Here is a 21,468-nt window from a genome sequence, read left to right on the forward strand (position 1 = left end):
ACCCAATAATAGTCTTTACTTAAAGAGGATGGTGATTAGTTGTTCTCTATGTCCACTGAAGATAGGACAAAAAGTAATCAGCTTAATTTGCAGCAATTGAGATTTCGGTTAGCTGTTAGCAAAAACTTTCCAACTCTAAGGATACTTAAGAACTGGGATAGACTATCCAGGGAGATAGCGGAATCCCCATCATTGGAAGATTTTTTAAAACAGGTTAGATAAACACCTACCAGAAATGGTGCAGGTATATTTGGTCCTTCCTCAGTGCAGCGAGATGGACTAGAATGATGATCCCTCAAGGTCAATTCCAGCCCTACATTTCTATGGTTCTAGGTAGGGCTGTCAAGCGATTAAAATAATTAATCGTGATTAATCACACTGTTAAACAGTAATAGAATACCACTTATTTAAATATTTTTCGATGTTTTCTACATTTTAAAATATATTGATTTCAATTACAACACAGAATACAAAGTATACAGTGCTCACTTTATATTTATTTTTATTACAAGTATTTGCACTGTAAAAAACAAAAGAAATTGTATTTTTCAATTCACCTAATTCAAGTACTGTAGTGCAGTCTCTTTATCATGAAAGTTGAACTTACAAATGTAGAATTATGTGCAAAAAAACTGTATTCAAAAATAAAACAATGTAAAATTTTAGAGCCTGCAAGTCCACTCAGTCCTACCTCTTGTTCAGCCAATCGCTGAGACAAACAAGTTTGTTTTCATTTGCAGAAGATAATGCTGCCCGGTTCTTGTTTACAATGTCGCCTGAAAGTGAGATCAGGCATTCTCATGGCACTGTTGTAGCTGGCATTGCAAGATATTTACATGCCAGATGCGCTAAAGATTCATACGTCCCTTCATGCTTCAACCACCATTCCAGGGAACACGCGTCCATGTTGATGACAGGTTCTGTTCAATAACAATCCAAAGCAGTGCGGACCGACACATATTCATTTTAATTATCTGAGTCAGATGCCACCAGCAGAAGGTTGATTTTCTTTTTTGGTGGTTCGGGTTCTGCAGTTTCTGCATCGGACTGTTGCTCTTTTAAGACTTCTGAAAGCATGCTCCACACCTTGTCCCGCTCAGATTTTGGAAGGCACTTCAGATTCTTAAACCTTGGGTCCAGTGCTGTAGCTATCTTTAGAAATCTCACATTGGTACCTTCTTTGCGTTTTGTCAAATCTGCAGTGCAAGTGTTCTTAAAATGAACAACATGCGCTGGGTCATCATCCGAGACAGCTATAACATGAAATATATGGCAGCATGCGGGTAAAACAGAGCAGGGGACATACAATTCTCCCCCCAAGGAGTTCAGTCAAAAATTTAATTTAATGCATTATTTTTTTAATGAGCGTCATCAGCATGGAAGCATGTCCTCTGGAATGGTGGCTGAAGCATGAAGGGGCATACGAATGTTTAGCATATCTGACACATAAATACCTTGCAATGCCAGCTACAGAAGTGCCATGCAGATGTCTGTTCTCACTTTCTGGTGACTTTGTAAATAAGAAGAGGGCAGCATCGGGGGGGGATAGCTCAGTGGTTTGAGCGTTGGCCTGCTAAACCCAGGGTTGTGAGCTCAATCCTTGAGGGGGCCATTTGGGGATTTAGTTGGGGATTGATCCTGCTTTGAGCAGGGGGTTGGACTAGATGATCTCCTGAGGTCCCTTCCTACCCTAATAATCTATGATTCTATGATTACCTCCTGTACATGTAAACAAACTTGTTTGTCTTAGCGATTGGCTGAACAAGAAGTAGGACTGAGTGGATTTGTAGGCTCTGAAGTTTTACATTGTTTTGTTTTTGAGTGCAGTTATGTAACAAAAAAAAAATCTACGTTTGTACATTGCACTTTCACGACAAAAAGATTGCATTATGGTACTTGTACGAGGTGAATTGAAAAATACTATTTATTTTGTTTATCATTTTTACACTGCAAATATTTGTAATAAAAAATAATATACACTTTGATTTCAATTACAACACAGAATACAATAATATATGAAAATGTAGAAAAACATCCAAAATATTTAATAAATTTCAACTGGTATTCTATTGTTTAACAGTGTGATTAAAACTGCGATTAATCACAATTAATTTTTTTGAGTTAATTGCTTGAGTTAACTGCGATTAATCGACAGCCATAGTTCTAGGATTACCACTGCAATTCTGTACCCAAAAATGCTCCACGTACTATACTCTGCAACTCACTTCTTGAAAAAATTTAAGAACAAAAAAAACAGCAACCAAAGGGCACATGAGCCAACCCAGCTTTTATAGCGGACTAAAATGCACAAAAAATTACAATAGTATTGAAACATAAGGACAGCTAGTTGATAAAATTCCTCACTATAAGCAAATCTTTTCTAAGAACCCAACTCTTCTTTATACTGAATAAGACCTGACCCTGCAGACTTTTATATTTATGCAAGCAAATTTTACACACCAGAGTAGTCTAATTGACCTCATTGGGTTCAGATTTGTTTCAAGATATGTAAAAACTCCTGCTTCCTTTGGCACAGCACTGTAGATTTTCTTAAGTAGGAATTTCTGTTAAAAAATCCAGTGCAATGCCTTCAGCTATTTAGACACCATACTAGGAGGATCAGTAGCCACAGAAAACACTAAGGACCTACAGATTAGACAGTGGGAAATAATTCACCCAGATTTCAGTGCTATTATGGAATACCAGATTAAAGCAGGAAATAGCCATTCATAGATGGTGACTGAGATAGCTACAGCACTACAAAGGTGGCCATAACCTCAATATTTCCTGATACTATTGTCTTCATTCTGACCAAAGGAGTTACGAGGCACTCAGCAGTATGGGCAGCAAAATATGTGAGGAGTAAGGAGCTAGAACAGACTATAGGAGAAGTGGTAACAGGAAGAAAGATAGCAGTTTATCTCTGTATATCCAAGGCAGCTGAGCCTTTCACCATTTACTAAGGAGTAGAGAATGTGGCACCAACCTTGCAGGTGCCCCATGTCAGATGGGAAACCCCAAACACAGTCCAAAGGGATTTCAGTGCTCATGCACAAGTTCTACCCAGACAAGCAGCACAATCACAAATAACCCCCCAGAGAGGTGAACTTAGAATGTCAGGGTTGGAAGGGACCTCAGGAGGTCATCTAGTCCAACCCCCTGCTCAAAGCAGGGCCAATCCCCAGACAGACTTTTGCCCCAGATCCTTAAATGGCCCCCTTAAGGATTGAACTTACAACCCTGGGTTTAGCAGGCCAATGCTCAAACCACTGAGCTATATGGACACCTGATGTTAGCTGACAACATACAGGCATTGTAGATCTTTGGAAAAAGTGGATCACTTATGATCTGTCTGGGCATCTCATGTCAGCAGCCAGTGGGGCTCTGGGCATGCAATAAATCAACAGGAATACACTCTCTTCCTGCTAGTAGTACAGAGCTCCTAAGTAAAGTCCATGGGAATTTATCATTGACTATCCATGCCACAAGAGGGCCACATTGTCAGGTACAAAGCCACCCAAGTGTGTCCACTCAGCACAGATAATTTTCAGTATTCATTGTTGCATGTGAGCTGGTATGAAAATGCTCTGTCCCTAATTATGACAAGTATTAGGACTTTCTCAGGGTCACTGGGTGGTGAACATGTTCCTTCAAGAGCCAAGATTCATGCATATTCCACTCTGATTGCTAGCATCCCATATGTGTGAGAAGGTACGGGAGTAGGGAGTATCCAACATCACCTCCAGGGGTCAGGAGCACATGATTACTGTCGAAGGGGCTTGGTGCTGACTTAACCCCCTGCAGAAGGTGAGGTGGTTGTTGCTCACCACATTAACTGCACTCAGGCTCCCTGCCACAACCCCTGATTCATCCCATGGCATTCATTCCATGGGATTCACCAAAAATCTAGTCAGCAAAAATCAGATTCTAATTGTGACTGCATGATACTAGCTGGACACTAACAATGACTCCTGTTTTGGCAGGATGCATCTCCTCAGTTGCACTCCTAGGTTGCCAAATGTCACTTTCTCTCCAATAGACCACGTCTCTCTCTCTCTCTGTCTTTCACACACACACACACACACACACACACACACACACACACACACACACACACACACCCTTGTCATTATAGGCTCCTTCAAGTCTGACATGTAGAGAGTCCTGGTTGAATCCCCCATAGACAGAACAACTCACCCATTATGACACACGGTTCATCCCACACCACCTGCCGGTTCGTGCTGTGATACAATTTTCAGCTCCTCTGTGCTGCCTCAAGGAGTGCAGGGGGTGGAACAGGCACAGAAGTACAGCTGATTGATCCAAAGCAATTTGGGAAATAGGCATGCTGATAAAAACCTGCTTTGACTGTAATTCACTCCCTGTAGATGGCCTGGCAATTAATGAAGCCCTCTGCATGCATTAGCAGAGCTCTAATGAATTGGTTTGAAGGAGCCTGATATTGAGGACCAACATATTCCCAGTCCAGTGCTTGCCCAGCACAAAGAGAAATGCTAACACCTTCAGAAAGCAAGGTATAGTGTGCCTCTGCCTGTCTAGATTTACTCTCCGACATGAATGCCAATACATCACGAAAAATCTAATTTGGATCTTCTATCCAGCTGAAAGCCCTCAAAAGACTCCATGTCAGTCATTTCTAGCACCATTATGCGTCTACGATCAGCTCAGACTCATTGCCTCCTGTCATATTCTGCAAGGCAAGTCAGGCTTCTTCAAAACCGTACTTTCATCACCAGTGAAAATGCCTTGGCATATTTCAACATGACCCTGAAGATCACACACAAAAACTCATACAAACCAGCTGAACAGATAGTTATGGTTCCATAGTTCCACACCACCCTGTAGCCCTGCCCCAAAATACCCTCCTAATAAGCATAATGACACCATAGCATTTTTTAGCCATTATCTTAGTCCAAGGATAACGGTGCTTGCAGGATAACACTACAAGGCTGAACAAAATGTGTTCCAGACAGGCCAGCTGCCATGTCAGACTAATTCACTCACTACATTAGAGCATCAGGTCCCTCCTGCCAATGTACCCTTTAGTGTTACTACTCATGATTGGACTACACAGGTAAAAGGGACACATGGAGAAAAGGGACACAACGACAAAATGCAAATGGAAGTCCATTAATCTGTGAGTGTAAAACAATACTTGCTGGAATGCTAGTTACTTATCTAAGGCAAGCCAGCAGACAATAAGGCCAGTTACTCACTAATTACCTAACTGGTATGCAAGTATGTCCAGAACTCGTCACTAACAGGCTTTGGAGTACGCAGGAGATTTTTAGCATCTAGTGTGTTAATGTTCATAGGTCACAGCTCTTAACAGAGATCTGTGTGAGAACTGCAAGCTAGCAAAGATGCCCAGCTGCCCTAGCTCTTTGGGATTCATAGATTACAAGGCCAGAAGGAACCTTTAAGATTATCTAGTCTGCCCTCCTGAAGAACAAAGGCCACAGGACTTTCTTGAACTAATTCCTGTTTGAATTAGAGCATGTCTTCTAGAAAAAACATGTAATCTTGATTTTAAAAATTCCAGTGATACACACTCCACCACAACCCCTTGGTAAACTGTTCCAATGTTAATTACCCTCATTGTTAAAAATGTTCACCTTATTTCTAGTCTGAATTTGTCTTGCCATTAGATCTAATTTTATCTTCATCTACAAGATTGAAGAGCCCTCTTATCAAATTTATTTTCCCTATTGTAAGTATTTATAGAGTGGGATTAAGTCACTCGTAACCTTCCTTTTGTTAAACTAAACAGATTGAACTCCTTCAGTCTATCACTATAAGGCATGTTTTCCAATCCTTTAATCAGGCTCATGGCTCTTTTCTGAACCCGCTCCAATTTATCAACATACACCTCTACCTCGATATAACGCTGTCCTCGGGAGCCAAAAAAATCTTACCGCGTTATAGGTGAAACTGTGTTATATTGAACTTGCTTTGATCCACCGGAGTGCGCAGCCCTGCCTCCCCAGAGCACTGCTTTACCGCGTTATATCCGAATTCGTGTTATATCGGGTCGTGTTATATCGAGGTAGAGGTGTACTTCTTGAATTATGGACACCAGACCTGGACACAGTAGCAGTCAAGTGCCTTGACAAGATAATCTGTCTCAAATGTTCTCAGTGAGTATTAATATATTTTACAAGTACCTGATCCCATAGCCTCACTAAAGTCTCAAGAGGAAGGTAGTCATATATTTAGCACTGCAATCTCAAATTGGAACATATCCCACCCCCTGAAGCAAAATCCATGCCTTGGGACTCTGCTTTGATGGCAAGTTCTTCCTTTGGTAAGTTCTTCAGCATTTAGTGGTCAGAATACCTGCAAGATTGCTGCCTGTCTGTACTTGCTTGTTATTCTGGCAGTCATGGGCAGTGGGTATTGTTGGCTGGGGGAGGCTGCGCGTGGCCCAGCCCACGCCCTGCCCCCAGGACCGCTCCTGCAGTTCCCGGTGCTCTGCCCTGGCCCAGGCTGACTGGGGCTTGGGCTGGCTGGCCTGCCTCCCGCAGGGACTCAGGGTGGCTGGGGCTGGGACCGCGCTGCCTGGCTCTCGGCCCATGCCACCCAGCACTCCAGGGCTGGGGGCACTGGAGCTGCACTGCCCGGCGCTCTGGAGCTGGCCTCCAGGAGCACCGGGGCTGAGGGCGTTCCAGCCATGCTGCCCAGCCATCTGGCACTGGGCTGGTGGCTGCAGTGGGGATGCTGTGGGCTCCTGCATGGGAGGGAGGGCAGACTGGGAGGGGTGGGGCCTCGGGCACAAGGGGAGGGGCCAGGGGCTAGCCTCCCCCAACAGCCGGGTCACTGGCCACCCATGCTTGCAGTAGTGTTAGCAACATCATCAAAAAATGACTAGTTGTAACAGAACACCCATTTGTGGGTGAGGCATTAACAGTGCAGGAACTGCTCCCTCAGTCATCTAAATGATCCAGTCTGGATTCTGCCCCATTGTTATCCAGCCTTCAATGGAACTGGGAGCGGGTGGTGGTTCTTGCGAGACAGCACTAAATATCATATTGCTTCTGAGATGGATGGCAATATGGGTAAAAGTGCATCGCCATCACAGAGAGTAAAATAAAAGGAGGAAGAGTAGCGCCTCATGTTTATATATGCTCAGTGAGCAGAGACTAGCTGCCCTGAAAAATCATCAGCAGATCCCTGATTCAGCAGGACGCTATAGAGACAATAATATCAGAAATGGACAATGCACATAAAACTCAACTGCCATTTCTGGCACAGAACTCAATCCCTCTGTAGTAATCAGACATGGTGGCAGACACATTGGCAGACCACAAACCTAGGGCTGGGTTTAACAGAGAATATATGGTATACTCGCAGCAATCCAGAAAATTTATAGCCTAATTTTGAGACTCATAGACTCATAGACTTTAAGGTCAGAAGGGACCATTATGATCATCTAGTCTGACCTCCCACATGATGCAGGCCACAAAAGCTGACCCACCCACTCCTGGAATAATTCTCTCCCTTGACTCAGCTGTTGAAGTCCCCAAATCATGATTTAAAGACTTCAAGTCGCAGAGAATCCTCCAGCAAGCGACCCCTGCCCCATGCTGCGGAGGAAGGCGAAAAACCTCCAGGGCCTCTGCCAATCTACCCTGGAGGAAAATTCCTTCCCGACCCCAAATATGGCGATCAGCTGAACCCCGAGCATGCGAGCAAGATTCTCCAGCCAGACCCTCCGGAAAAAAGTTCTCTGTAGTAACTTTTAATATCCCATCATTGACTATTGTTACTAATTACCAGCGATGGCACGTTATTGACCTATTGACTAAAATCACGTTATCCCATCAAACCATCCCCTCCATAAACTTATCAAGCTTAATCTTGAAGCCAGAGAGGTCTTTCGCCCCCACTGTTTCCCTCGGAAGGCTGTTCCAGAACTTCACCCCTCTGATGGTTAGAAACCTTTGTCTAATTTCAAGCCTAAACTTCCCGACGGCCAGTTTATATCCATTTGTTCTCGTGTCCACATTAGTACTGAGCTGAAATAATTCCTCTCCCTCTCTGGTATTTATCCCTCTGATATATTTAAAGAGAGCAATCATATCCCCCCTCAGCCTTCTTTTGGTTAAGGTAAACAAACCGAGCTCCTCGAGTCTCCTTTCATACGACAGGTTTTCCATTCCTCGGATCATCCTAGCGGCCCTTCTCTGTACCCGTTCCAGTTTGTATTCATCCTTTTTAAACATGGGAGTCCAGAACTGCACACAGTACTCCAAATGAGGTCTCACCAGTGCCTTGTATAACGGAACCAGCACCTCCTTATCCCTACTAGACACTCCAATAGGTTGAAAGCACTGAGGAAGTATGGGCCAAAGACCGCAGTGCTTCATGATGTGTAGTCTTGACACTAGCACAGTCTGTTTTGACTGCCAACAACGGATGCAACCATCGATGACAAAGATGCAAGTGCTTGTGTAGTCCAAATTGTGACAGATTACACCTTTGCACATGGTGGGAGTTATCAATGGATTAAGCATGAACCACTGTCAGCATCAATGTACACTATATTGATGTAGCAAGCCTGTATCTATTTTAAATTAAAGCCTATAGTAGGGTGTCACACACCAAGGTGTAGGCAGTGCGATCTAGTGCATGGAGCAGGAATCTAGCCTAGTGGTCAGAGCAGAATCAGAGGGCAGAACTGGAGGTGTGGTCAGGAGGCAAGCCAGTGGGCAGAAACAGGAGTTCAGAGGCAGGCAGGCATTAGGGCTGAAGCAGAGCAGGCGAAGGGTGGAGCAAGGGCTGGACGGGAAGCAGGTCTGGATATAGAACATGGTGAACAGCCACCACGCTGCTGTTATGACAGGGCTGAAATGGTGATCATAGAATATCAGGATTGGAAAGGACCTCAGGAAGTCATCTAGTCCAACCCCCTGCTCAAAGCAGGGCCAATCCCTAGGCAGATTTTTGCCCCAATCCCTAAATGGCCCCTTCAAGGATTGAACTCACAACCCTGGGTTTAGCAGGCCAATGCTCAAACCACTGAGCTATCCCTCCCTCTGTTGGCTCTTCTGACCAGGCTGGGAGCACAGTCACTTAGAGCTTGTCTACACTAAAATGTTACAGTGGCACCAGCATAGCAGCGCTGCTGCAGCACATCAGTGTAGACGCTACCTATGCTGAGGGGAGGGATTCACCCACTGATACCTCCCCAAGAGGTGGTAGCTAGGTCAGCAGAAGAATTCTTCCATCGACCTAGCACTGTCTACACTGGGGGTTAGGTCAGTATGGCTAAGTCTCCAAGGGGGGTGGATTTTTCACACCCCTGAGAGACATAGCTATACTGATGTAAATTCCTAGTGTAGACAAGGTCTTCATGAGGGTTTACTGGGCCTGGCCAGGCTCATGGGATTGCTTGGCAAACGAGCCCAGAGGCAGCAGAGTTCCTGACACAGGGTAACCACTTACATTGAGAATTTCAACCAGAAAACATCTGTCAAAATAGTGATGTGGGGTTCAAGAAGTATTGCCACACTCCTCTCCTCCTGCTCAGCTGTACACAGTAATCAGGTGTACTGAGATCTCCCCTGCAAACACGCCATATAGCGGTGGAGTGAAAATATTCATGCTGGAATCCACTGGCTCCTGGATACCATTAAGGGTGAAATTACAGCTCGCTAACTATACTAGTGGCTGAATGGATGGCACAAGTGTGGGTCACCCCATAAGCAAGAACATGATTCTTGTTTAATGGGATGAATTCAGAACTGCTTCAGCGTTTTCCTCTAGCATCTTGCATACTCTGAATCAAGTGCTCACGGGGTTGATGGAAAGATGGTATTGCCCTTGTTGGCTGAGACCAAATGATCCAGAGGAAGTTTTGTGACATTACATATTGAATTTCAAGCTAGCATTGCCACAGGGCATTTTGTAGGGAACAGTGACATTATGAATAGCAGCCTGTATGCTTCTTGCACATATTTGCCTTTTCTTCTCATATCCAAGGGGTTTTGACAGATCAGGGTCGGCTGTCTGACTATGAATTTGGCATTACATTCTTTCCCAGTTTTTGAACTGCCTTATTCATACTAACGGGTTGCTACTTAATTAACTCCACTGCTTCTAAAGTGCATGCCACATTTCTGGGATGGGAGAGGGGAGGGGAGGGGTGCATTTCCTCAGTGTCTATGTAGCCCAAATACCACAGTGGTACTGCAAAGAGAGCTCATTAGGTTAAGTAAGGAAACGATACATTTTCAGCATCAAGAATATGATCTTTCTGTGCGCAAGGTGTGTTTGGCATGAGTACTAGCTGCGTCATGCCAGCAGAAATGTTGCTTATTTATGGATAATGGCTTATTTAACTTCCTCTTATATCAGCTCTTGCAATGCTAATATAGCAATCGTAGTGCAGGCCAAGGGAAGGAAAAATGAGTTCTACATGGTCTTGGAACCTGGTAAATGAAGCCACCTGAAGCCCAAGGTCAATAGTGTCTATGAATGTACAGGTATGTCTGGGTGTGGTCACCCTGACAGGCAACTCCAAACTGCAGAGAGGTCAGCGGAGCTTCACAGGCTGTTTCCCAGGAGTTCATGGAGGTTTGGATCACACACTCTGCTGTGGATGACTGGAACAGTCACAGAGTGCTTAACCCTTCCTCAGTGCAGTCACTAGAAGATCCACCATTCACCTGTGGTTTCTGTCCCTGAAATATGGCGCAGAAATTTGTATCTCTTGTGGTTTCAAGCCAGGACAACGGGTGTCCCCATTATACTCAGGATGCCCTGGGAAACACTATGGTGCTGTCATTTCATTTCCCAATATCAGTGATACGTTCAAGATGCAACAAGGGCATTTCCAGGTGGCCTTGGGGACCGTCTCTTATTGGCACAATGATGAAGCACTTTCCTCCCATTCCACACACACAGCTATCTGATAGCCACAGTTTTGCGGAGAGGAACATTAGTAAAACGCTCTTATGTGTTCCCAGGCGTTTCCAAATAATTTCCCCATCCCTCTCTTACATACACACTTTTACTACCATGCACAGTGCTGGACAGCAGAACAAAAACTTAACATAGACGGGTGCTATATGTGGAATGATGTGGCCAATATGACTTCAAGGGGACTACCTATATGAATAAGGATTACTCACATGGGTAGGGATTTGCAGGATTTTCTATGTTCTTGGGGCTCACCATGTTTCCATTCTGAGTGGAATGGAAACATGGTGAGCCCCAAGGACATATATATATTTCTGCTTCTTGCATTAGTTTCTGATGTCTATAACTTAAGATCAGACTGCTGCATACCTTTACTCCATACCTGACACCAGCCATATTGAATGGTAACACATGGTGGAGAATGCACAAACAAATGTATATATTGGACCTACAATGTTCTTGTTTAAATAAATAAAAAAAAGTGGGGAGTGAAAAAATACTTTCATTCAACATTATCTAATGTCTGTCTTACCTTCCTATTGGTCCCAGATCTCCTGAATCCTGGCTGCCAGCTTCACTGGGGGTGCTCACTGATTTCGAAGAGGGAGACATAGGGGTTGGGACTAAATAATGAAAATAACAGGTATCCCATGTTAAATCATGCAGCGACTGCACTGATGAAGAGCAGTGTCAGACAAATCAAAACCAATCAACCAAATGATAGTGGATAAATGATTAGGAGAGTTTGAAATGGTGAAAGCAAATAAGGAAAGGAAAGGAAAAGAAAAGGAAAAGAGTCAAGTGAATTTTTAAATATTTTTGGAAATTTTAAAATTGTAATGAATTTAGACAGATCTGAAAGGCAACTCTAATTCTATACATAATTGATGTAGGGATACTGTGGAAGTAAAGCAACACTGTTGTTTCTTTTGCTAATTTTAAATTTGATTTGTAGAAGATTTTTAAAAATCAAACATTTTTGTTTATTTGTTAGAAATCTAAGTGAACTCTTCTGCTAAAATCAAATGGCACGAGGCAATAAAGCAATTACATTTGAATTTAAATTAAAATCTATTGAATGTGACCTGCGTTTCTTTGTGTAAATCAGATCCAAAGTAAAAACAGAATAGGGAAATCCAACCAGGTAAAAAAAGCCTCTTCCAGAAGCAATGAGAATGTATATGAATGTATTGTTGTAGTTGGGTTTTTAGGTAATTTCAGTTGCAGAGTGTTACTGTTTCTGTTTGGGGGCCTGATCCCAACGTCCACAGAAGTCAGTGAAAGACTTTCATGGACTTCAATGGGCATTTGATCAGACCCTTAGGCATTATCCTTTACTTTCAGGGGATGGTATATTTCATGTATATATATATATATATATATATATGCAAAGACAGGTTTGTCTTACTAAGTAGAAAAGGAACAAAGTCATAAGAGTTAAAGCTCTTAAGTGTAGAAACAATAAATACAAAAAGTAAAAAAAAAAATTTTTTAATTGTCCTTCAGAAAGAAAGAAAGAAAGAAAAAGAAAGGCTGAGATGTCGCCACTCCAGATTTAATGCAAGTATCCTTGAAAGCAGTCACATGGAAGAAAACACAGAAGGATTTTAATGCACAGTAAAGATTTCCATTTGGTTTAAATCATGTGCATTTTCCTTTTACATTTAACAGAGTAAAACTTTTAACTATTTTGTTATACCCTATAATATATAATGACAGACCTGTCAAGAGACTTGGATTTTCCATTTGGTCAAATCTTTCACACATATTCTCACTAGGGATTGGCAGAGAAATGACTAGAGTATGAAAAATGAATTCATTTTCATGACAGCCCCTTGGCAGGTACAGGCATGCAGTGGTTTTGCATCTTTGGGTATGTCGACACTATGGAGCAAGGGTGTGATTCCCAGCTCACACAGACATACTCGGGCTAGCTCTCATCGAGCTAGCATGCTAAAACTAGTACTGTAGTCAGGACAGCACAGGCAGCAGGAGCGATGGCAGAGATTAGCCATGCTGAGTACGTACCCATGGGGTTCAGGCTGCTTTGTACGTGTCATGGCTAGCCCCATGTCGCTGCTCTCCACTGCCCGGACTACCCCATCTACACTACTGTTTCTAGCACTCTAGATTGATGAGAGGTAGTGTATGTCTGCACAAGCTGGGGATCACATCTCTAGCTCCAAGTGTAGATGTAACCTTAGTTTTAGGTAACTCCAGAGGGAGCTGGATATTGTATACATATCCAAAGGGACAGGATTACAGCTGTTAATGTCTTTTGATTGAGATAAGATGGGTGAGGTAATATCTTTTATTGGACCAACTTCGGTTGGTGGACAGGACAAGCTTTCAAGCTTCAGATAGCTTTTTTTCAGTCTGGGGAAGGAAACCAGGCTGTTCAAGTTAAATACAAGGTGGGACAGATTGTTAAGCACAAGGGGTTCAACGTGTTGTAGGAGACCACTCTCATCTGTTGTAGGACAATAGAAGGTTAGCAGGCAGCATGGTGTGTTACAACTTGTTGTAATGGTCCATAAAGCCAGTGGCTTTGTTAAGTCTGTGGCTTTTAGTGTCCAGCAGAGTTATGACTTTAAGCACCCTGTCTGGTCTTTTGAAGGTGTTGTACAGGTTTCCTTTGAGGGTGAGGACTAAGAGGTCAGATATGGAGTGATTACTTTGTGAAAAGTGTTCACCCACAGATGATAGAGTGTTTTTTTCTTTTATCATTTTTGTGTGTGAGTTCATTTGAGAGCATAGTGATTGTCTGGTTTCACCCACATTGTTGTTGTTGGGGCAATTGATGCACTGGATGAGGTACACCATATGTTAAAATAGGCATGTGTAGGACCCATGGATTCTGAAACGTGTATTGTGGGGGTAGTGAACATATTAGCAGCGGAAATATGTCTGCAGGTTTGGCATCTGTTGCTCTGACAGGATCTGGTGCCACTTTGAGTTGGTGTCTCCTGGTCTATGGTGTCTTCTGATGATGAGCTTAGCAAGGTTGGGGAGTGTTTGAAGGCCAGAAGGGGGGGGGTCAGGAAAAAAAAATCAGGTTATGCTCCCCATCAAGTATGAGTTGTAATTGTTTGATATCCCATATGGGTTCCAGTGTGGGGTCATAGGTGACATCTATGGGTGTAAGGTCGGTGGGTTTTTTTTCCCCCTGTGGTGAAGCAGGTTCTCCCAGGATATTTCAGTTGCCCATTCCATTATGTGACCTACTTCTCTGGTGGAATGTCCTTGTTTGGTGAAGGCAATTTTAAGTGTGCTAAGGTCTATCCCAGACTTTCTCTCTGGAACATATTCTGTGGTATCTGAGTGCCTGGCTGTAGATAACAGATTTCTTGGTGTGTCTGGGGTGGTTACTGGATCTGTGGAAGTGAGCGTGATGATCTGTGGGTTTATTGTATAATAGATGTCTGTTAGAGTCCATTGTTGAAGCTAATCATGGTGTCCAGGAAGCTGATGCTGGTGTGGGAGTGTTCTAGAAAGAGTTTAATGGAGGGTGGTGATAGTTGAAGTTGTGGTGGAAATCTGAGGGAGTTTAGGTCATCTGTCCAGAGGATGAAAATATCATTGATGTACCTCAGTTATATCATTGGTTTTGTGGTGTATTTTTCCAGAAATTTTTCATTGAATCATAGAATATCAGGGTTGGAAGGGACCTCAGGAGGTCATCTAGTCCAACACCCTACTCAAAGCAGGACCAATCCCCAACTAAATCATGCCAGCCAGGGCTTTGTCAAGCCTGACCTTAAAAACATCTAAGGAAGGACTGAGGGAGTTTATGAAGAGATTTTGATTGTCAGTATATATTGGCGAAAAGGAAATGCTATTGTTTAACAAGAATTAATAATTTTATATGTTAAATTAAGGTTCTCTGGATAGTGTCATAGTAAACATTATTAATTCAGGATAGGAAGTTGAACTACTCTGCAATGGTTTTATGTGCGTTTGGTTGTTGGGTTTAGTGTGCGGTTGCTGGGTGGTGTTAGTGGCCTGTGATATACAGGAGGTGAGAGTAGATGATCTAGTGGCCCCTTCTGGCCTTAAACTCTATGACTCCATGTGCAATAGACAAGACATAATAATTTTGGGGATCCTTAGTAGATAAATATTTATATTTTGTGATTTTTCTCTATTAAAATTACTGTTAATTTGCTTTTATAATATCTCTATATAATGTACAAAATGCATTTTCTGATAAGTTAAAATAACCTAACAATTAATTGTCAGACAATTCTTTCAGTATCTGATACCTCATTGCTGGAATTACAGCATCATAATTTATTAAAATAGGGACACGTTTCTGTAAGTTTTAGTTGCTTTCATTTAGGAACTGAGGCCCCAGTTCACGAGAGCACCCCTATTCAGGACAGCACGTAAGAATGTGCTTAAGTGCTTTCCTGAATCAGGGCCTGAATGCTTTGTTGAGCTTTTGGATGTCCCTGAATATTGCAGGCAGCAGTATATAGGGGGTGGAATCATGGCCCCATTGAAATAAATGGGAAAACTCCTCATTAATTTCAATGGGGACATGATTTCATCCAGGATATTTAAGACACTTTTGAATGAGAGGGAGAGAGAAACAAATGAAAAATAGGCAAAATAATTTCTCACATTTGGAATCACACATTGAGCAACACACAGAATAAAACACTGCATGCAAGACATGTTAACAGAAATAGATTTGATAATGAAACCCATATTATAAAATCATCCCATATGTATATAAGGTGAGGAATCTAGGGTTTAAGAACTAAACAGTCAAAAACAGAAAAGCAATGAAAGCAAGAAATAAACTATATAAAACAATCTAAAATAATGATTTGACTATAAGTTTGTTAATATTTGGATATTTTCCTTTTTAATTCTCTTCAGTTTTGCTTGTTTAAAATTATTTCACATAATAAGAAAACCTTCCACAGAGATATTTTCCTTCTTTGAGTATACAAATGATAAAACTGTATTTATGTCCAATAATTGGTACTAATGAGATATAATATTAATATCATTGGGTGAAAAGATAGGAGAGAATATAAATAGAGCAGCAACCAAAGAAATCAAACATGGTTTAGAATTGTGTTTATGAAAAGTCCTCTCAGAAATAAAGCTGATGCTTTGCAATGGCAAGTGGTGGAAATGCTATGAACTGGCGTATATGAGTGATATGATATGAATGGTTTCCAAGCAGAAGAGTTCACTTCACTAATACAGCCAAATAACACAAAAGCAAAGCATGCTTTTAATTAAAAAAATGCATTAACTGTGTAATAGCCCCATGTTTACAATGTGCTCATCTAAGTACCTAGAGGTGGTTCTGGGGATATACCAATGCTCTGTAATAAAGCCTCTGTCTCTCTTCTTTTGCGATCTAGATCCGAATCTTCCTGAACTGGCTCTTTCTTTTGCTGCTGATCAGCCTGAATAAAAGATAATAAACAATTAGCTTGAATGACATACAATGCGGTTTCTTGATTAAATGGGAGGAGAACATATATGCACCATGGTTCCTGGGCTATTATGGAGTACTGTGACCGTCATGAAAATACACTTGGGAAGCTCATTTATACTGGATTTATAACAGGAGGACTCTGCCAGTGTTTGAGATTGGATTGAGCCAAAGGGATGTTTGCAGGAACCAGTACAGATTTATATGGAATATTTCTTAAGCTATGATTCAAATCTTTTCCCTATTACTTGTCGGATGCCATTGTACTGTAGAATACTGGGAGGTTGAGAGAGACCTTTGATCTTAATTCTGCATAAGAAGGCTGACATGTTACAGATAGAGACAGTCAAACTGAATTAACCCTACACTACAGAATGACTTCAGTATAACTATGTTGCTCAGGAGTGTGAATAATCCACACCCCTGAGCGACATAGTTACACTGACCTAAGCGCTGGTGTGGACAGTGCTATGTCAGCAGGAGAGCTTCTCCCACCAACATAGCTACTGCCTCCTGTGGAGGTGGAGTTATTAAGCCAACAAGAGAGCTCTCTCCTGTCGGCTTAAAGCATCTTCACCAGAAGTGCTACAGCAGCAGAGCTTCATCAGTGCAGCTGCGCCGATGCAAGTTTCTACTGTAGACATGCCCTTAGCTAAAATATGTACTGACCCTGACATACTTGAAAGTAATAAATAAATATGGCCGTGATTCTGTTCCCACTGAATTCAATGGGAAAACTCCACTGACAGCAATAGGGCCTACATGAGGCTAAATGTTCTCCTTCCATGGAGAAAAAACAATAGAAAGGGGAACAAGTGTTCATAACTCTTCGAGATCTGAGTTAGTGTCCATGGAATGCCCCCCTACAAACACACACACAAGCCTCGCTAGGGGAAAGAGCAGGAGAGAGGCAAGAGGTGGGGCTTTGAAACCTCCTGGTTCCTGATGTCTGCGAGAAGACATACAATCCATTGGCTTGGCTCCCTTCTTTCTCCATGTCTTGCTTAACTGGCTGTTAATTAATACAGTGTGTTTAAAACCTCTTATGGAGTGGAGTAAGGTGGCTCTTCTTCCTTTCCCCTCCCTGACTGACTTTATGGACTGTTTATTGGTAATTGTACAAAACTGTATAAAATGAAAAAAATATTAAAAGAGACAACATGAATTGGAACTTTGATTTCTTGTATCGCATCAGATTCCATAGTAATTCTATGAAACACATGAACGATATTAAGGTGTCAGTTTAAAAGGAAACCAGTTATTAGTAAGGGATAACAGGTGCTTTAAACTACAGTAAGTGTTGACATTTGAAGGAAAAGAAACATAATCACTTAATGCTTCTTTGACTTTGCATGAAAATGAATATCCTTTCCCTGTCAATTCTCACCTCTATTTCACTAAGTGACTGAATAAAAAGAAGCACAAATCCCTTAATGAAAAACCTAATGCATATTGTCAAGGACAAATAAACTAATATGTCAATCAAACTTTAATAGAGCTGAAAGATGCACTGATGCCAGGAGGCTAAAATGCAATTGCAATTATGTTTTACTTTAGTGGAGAATCATCACTGTAAATCTGTTACCTTAGCCAGCAATCAAGCCAGTCTTAAGAGTAAAAAAAACAAAACAAAAAAACCCCAAAACACTTATTTAAGTTGTAATGGGTCAAAAAAAATTGAAGCCCTCTCCCCCACTAAAGGAATTCCCAGAAGAAAGCATTGCTGCAAATCTTATTCCTTTCTACACATGCATATCATGTTGTCCAAACTGCTGTCTGCTGACAACTTGAATATTCTGAAGGTGATTTTTATTTCAAACTTTCGTGGCTGAACATAAGCACTTTTATTTTAGGCTTAAAGCTGCTGTGGTTATGAGGATCACTTCCTACATGACACCTGTCCTACGTAAACCATACTGGGATGCTAAACCTTGGACCATTCTGTAGGCTTCTGACATTTTAATGAGTTTGTGCATATTTACCTCTTTCTTTTTCCTTTCTTCTTCCTTCCGTTTCTTCTCCTCTCTTATTTGTGCTAGGCGCTGCTTTTTGCGCTCGAGCTCAGCTTTTAAATCACTTTTGTCTGACATTTTGACTCTATTGAAAAATAAAATAAAGTTATGGAAACTGAGAAAAATTGTCAGAATTAAACATTTTTTCTGTTTACTGAAAAATGTTACTTGATTGCATCAAAAATGATATTTGAGATTATTGTAAATGTATAGTTATATAAGCATCGATCCTTAGTACTACAGTGTAATATGGAAAATAATCTTTGTTAGAAACTTCCCATTTTAAGAGACCACCCCAAAATATCCCTGTGCTACCCCACCCTGGCCTCGCAAGGGTTAACTGTGCATTTCAGGCTGAGGAAGGCACGCCCCTTCACCTCTGCTGGGCATGCTCAGCCTGGAGGCAAGATATAAAAGGAAGCAGCCCAGCTCAGTGTGGGCAGGCTGCTGAAGGGAGAGAACGCAAACTGCAGGCTCTCTCCAGGGAGCTGCTACAGGCCCAGAGCCAAAGCATGCAAAGCACCAGATGGATTCCAGGCTGCCTGATGAACCCAGAGAGGACGCCGTGCCATCAGGAGCTACACTGCCTGAGTACCCCAGAGACCTGTGGACCATCGCTGGCAAAGGGGTAGGAAGCAGCCCAGGGGACTTAGACTTTGCTCCGGTGGGTGAACCAGGGAACCAGTCAGCGTGTTTCGGGAGGAGACTCGGTGGCAAGTAACCCTGCCACTGCCAGGGCCCTGGGCTGGGACTCGGAGGAGCAGGGAGGGCCCGAGTCCCCCTACCCTGAGTGCCACACACCCATGAGTGACGCTCCACTTCCCCAATGGGCCAATAGGCCACACAATCCCACAGAGGTGTGCGACTTTATTGACTCCGGCCATTAAGCCACGCTGCCCAGAGTGGAAGGGCCGCTCGATTGACTCTGGCCACTAGGCTGTACTACCACGTTTTATAGTAAGGGTCATCAGCATATGCCCTAATTGACTGCGGTACAGCCTCTTCCCTTTCTTTTACCACACGTGACCTGACACTCTATGACGGGGTATACCTATCCCATGACACTGCCACAAACATTGGGTAAAACTAACTTTAATACTATGTACTAATGACCTTTATTAGAAGGTCACCTTTGTGAAGCAACTGCTTTTTGTCAGTCCTTTAAATGGATGCTTTAAGGCCTGAAAAACTCCCACTGATTTCAATAAACTTTGGATTAGACACCAGGAGTCAATCATCTTCCCATGGACCCCTGTTGTAAACTTCATACTTTGGTACAAGATCAGGCTCTAAATATTAATGTCAGCCTTATTTATTTTGTGACCATTTTTATATCCTGAGGGTATATTGTTCCCCCTGTGCCAAGTAGCCAGACTGGGCACCAAGGATTTGCCAGGGGGTAGAGGTGAAAGTGAATCTTCTCCTGAGTGAAGTAATTGCCCTTCTTGCAGGATGAAATTCACTCCCCCTTCTAAGGATTCATGCAAAGTCTTTGTAACAAATAAGCTCTCACTGTTTTGAACAGTCACCTGCAGTCATTTGAGTGTGCCCCCAAAATCAGTATTATGTTTGTTTGTTTATTTTACAGATAGGTGACCTGCGGCACAGATCATATGAAGCAGGAATATCTCCCAAAAGACTAACTAATGCCAGACTTGTGCTCTAGCCGTTAAACCATACTGTTACTTCACAAATCATTGACTTAACTCGCTGATTATTTACTCAGTCTGTAACACCAGCTTCAGAACCGTTATGTACTATCATGTAATGGCATCAATAGGGATTTATTTGCTCAATAATACTTTACATAAAGATTCCTTCAGAGACACTAGCACAGAGTCTAGTGTAAAGAGCTAATTACATCCTTTTGTATTTTTAATTCACACCTCACTGACCACATACACATTACAGCTCAGAATCAATGTGGTCAATGCAAATGGCATGTACATGCAACAGAGGTCTATTGTCTGATGCCGTGCATGGGAAATTTAAATGGGTGACTCTCCATTTATATTAATGACAGCTACATATAAATCAGTGCCTGCACTGACAGGAGATGTCATGTCTTTTTTAGCATGCAGATTTACAGGTTTGATCAAGCTATCAAATTCTTGTGCTGTCACAAATTTCCCCCCTCAAAACAAGTAAAATGAGTCCATGATATAGCAGGTACCGACAGCAGAATTTCCTGGGAACCCCAAATACACAACTGAAATTCGTATGTTGTCCTTGAAGATATTTTTGTTTATGGAAGCAGAGGAGACAGAGAAATCCATGCAATACGGAGTAAATGCGTAAACACTCAACAAATCTATAGCAGTAGCAGAAAGAGCAGGATCAAGAGCATCTGCTTCAGCACAAACTGAGCTGTATACGGCAAGTCATGCAAGTTAATGCTCCTCAGGCTGAAGTCATACACCAGCACAAACACACCAGCAGTGAAACGCCTCTTTGGCCTGGTCTACACTATGACTTTAATTCGGATTTAGCAGCGTTAAATCGAATTAACCCTGCACCCGTCCACACAGCGGAGCCATTTATTTCGAAATAAAGGGCTCTTAAAATCGATTTCTGTACTCCACCCCGACGAGCGGAGTAGCGCCAAAATCGATTTTGTCAATTCGAATTAGGGTTAGTGTGGCCGCAATTCGATGGTATTGGCCTCTGGGAGCTGTCCCAGAGTGCACCATTGTGACCGCTCTGGACAGCAATCTGAACTCGCATGCACTGGCCAGGTAGACAGGAAAAGCCCCAGGAAAATTTGAATTTCATTTCCTGTTTGCCCAGCGTGGAGAGCACAGGTGACCACAGATACCTCAGCTCATCAGCACAGGTAACCATGCAGGCTGATAATCGAAAAAGAGCACCAGCATGAACCGCACGGGAGGTACTGGATCTGATCGCTATATGGGGAGAGGATTCAGTGCTAGCAGAACTTCGTTCTGGGATAGTCTCATCAGCTACACCTGAGGATTCTGTGGATGGGGAAGAGGAGGAGGAGGAGGAGGAGGAGGAGGACAAGCTTGCAGAGAGCACCCAGCACTCCGTTCTCCCCAACAG

At 42.5% G+C, this 21,468-nt stretch overlaps 1 protein-coding gene across 4 annotated transcripts in view; it reads right to left on the minus strand.

Moving 5' to 3' along the window:
- The window catches only part of DYNC1I1 (dynein cytoplasmic 1 intermediate chain 1), a 244,612-nt gene extending 224,430 nt beyond the window's left edge, over positions 1 to 20,182 (minus strand). For 2 of the 4 annotated variants that reach the window (XM_065397880.1, XM_065397878.1), the window contains exons 1-3: positions 18,379 to 18,486; positions 16,253 to 16,367; positions 11,474 to 11,615 (exon numbers count right to left, since the gene is read on the minus strand). In XM_065397880.1, the coding sequence (XP_065253952.1) occupies positions 11,474 to 11,615; positions 16,253 to 16,367; positions 18,379 to 18,486 (365 nt within the window). Of the gene's footprint in view, positions 1 to 11,473; positions 11,616 to 16,252; positions 16,368 to 18,378; positions 18,494 to 20,156 lie in introns of those variants that run through there. The other 2 variants (XM_065397879.1, XM_065397881.1) reach the window with 2 other exon arrangements.
- Positions 20,183 to 21,468: the final 1,286 nt, after the last annotated feature.

The sequence above is a fragment of the Emys orbicularis genome, chromosome 2 (genome assembly GCF_028017835.1).
Source record: "Emys orbicularis isolate rEmyOrb1 chromosome 2, rEmyOrb1.hap1, whole genome shotgun sequence".
Classification (NCBI taxonomy): Eukaryota; Metazoa; Chordata; order Testudines; family Emydidae; genus Emys; species Emys orbicularis.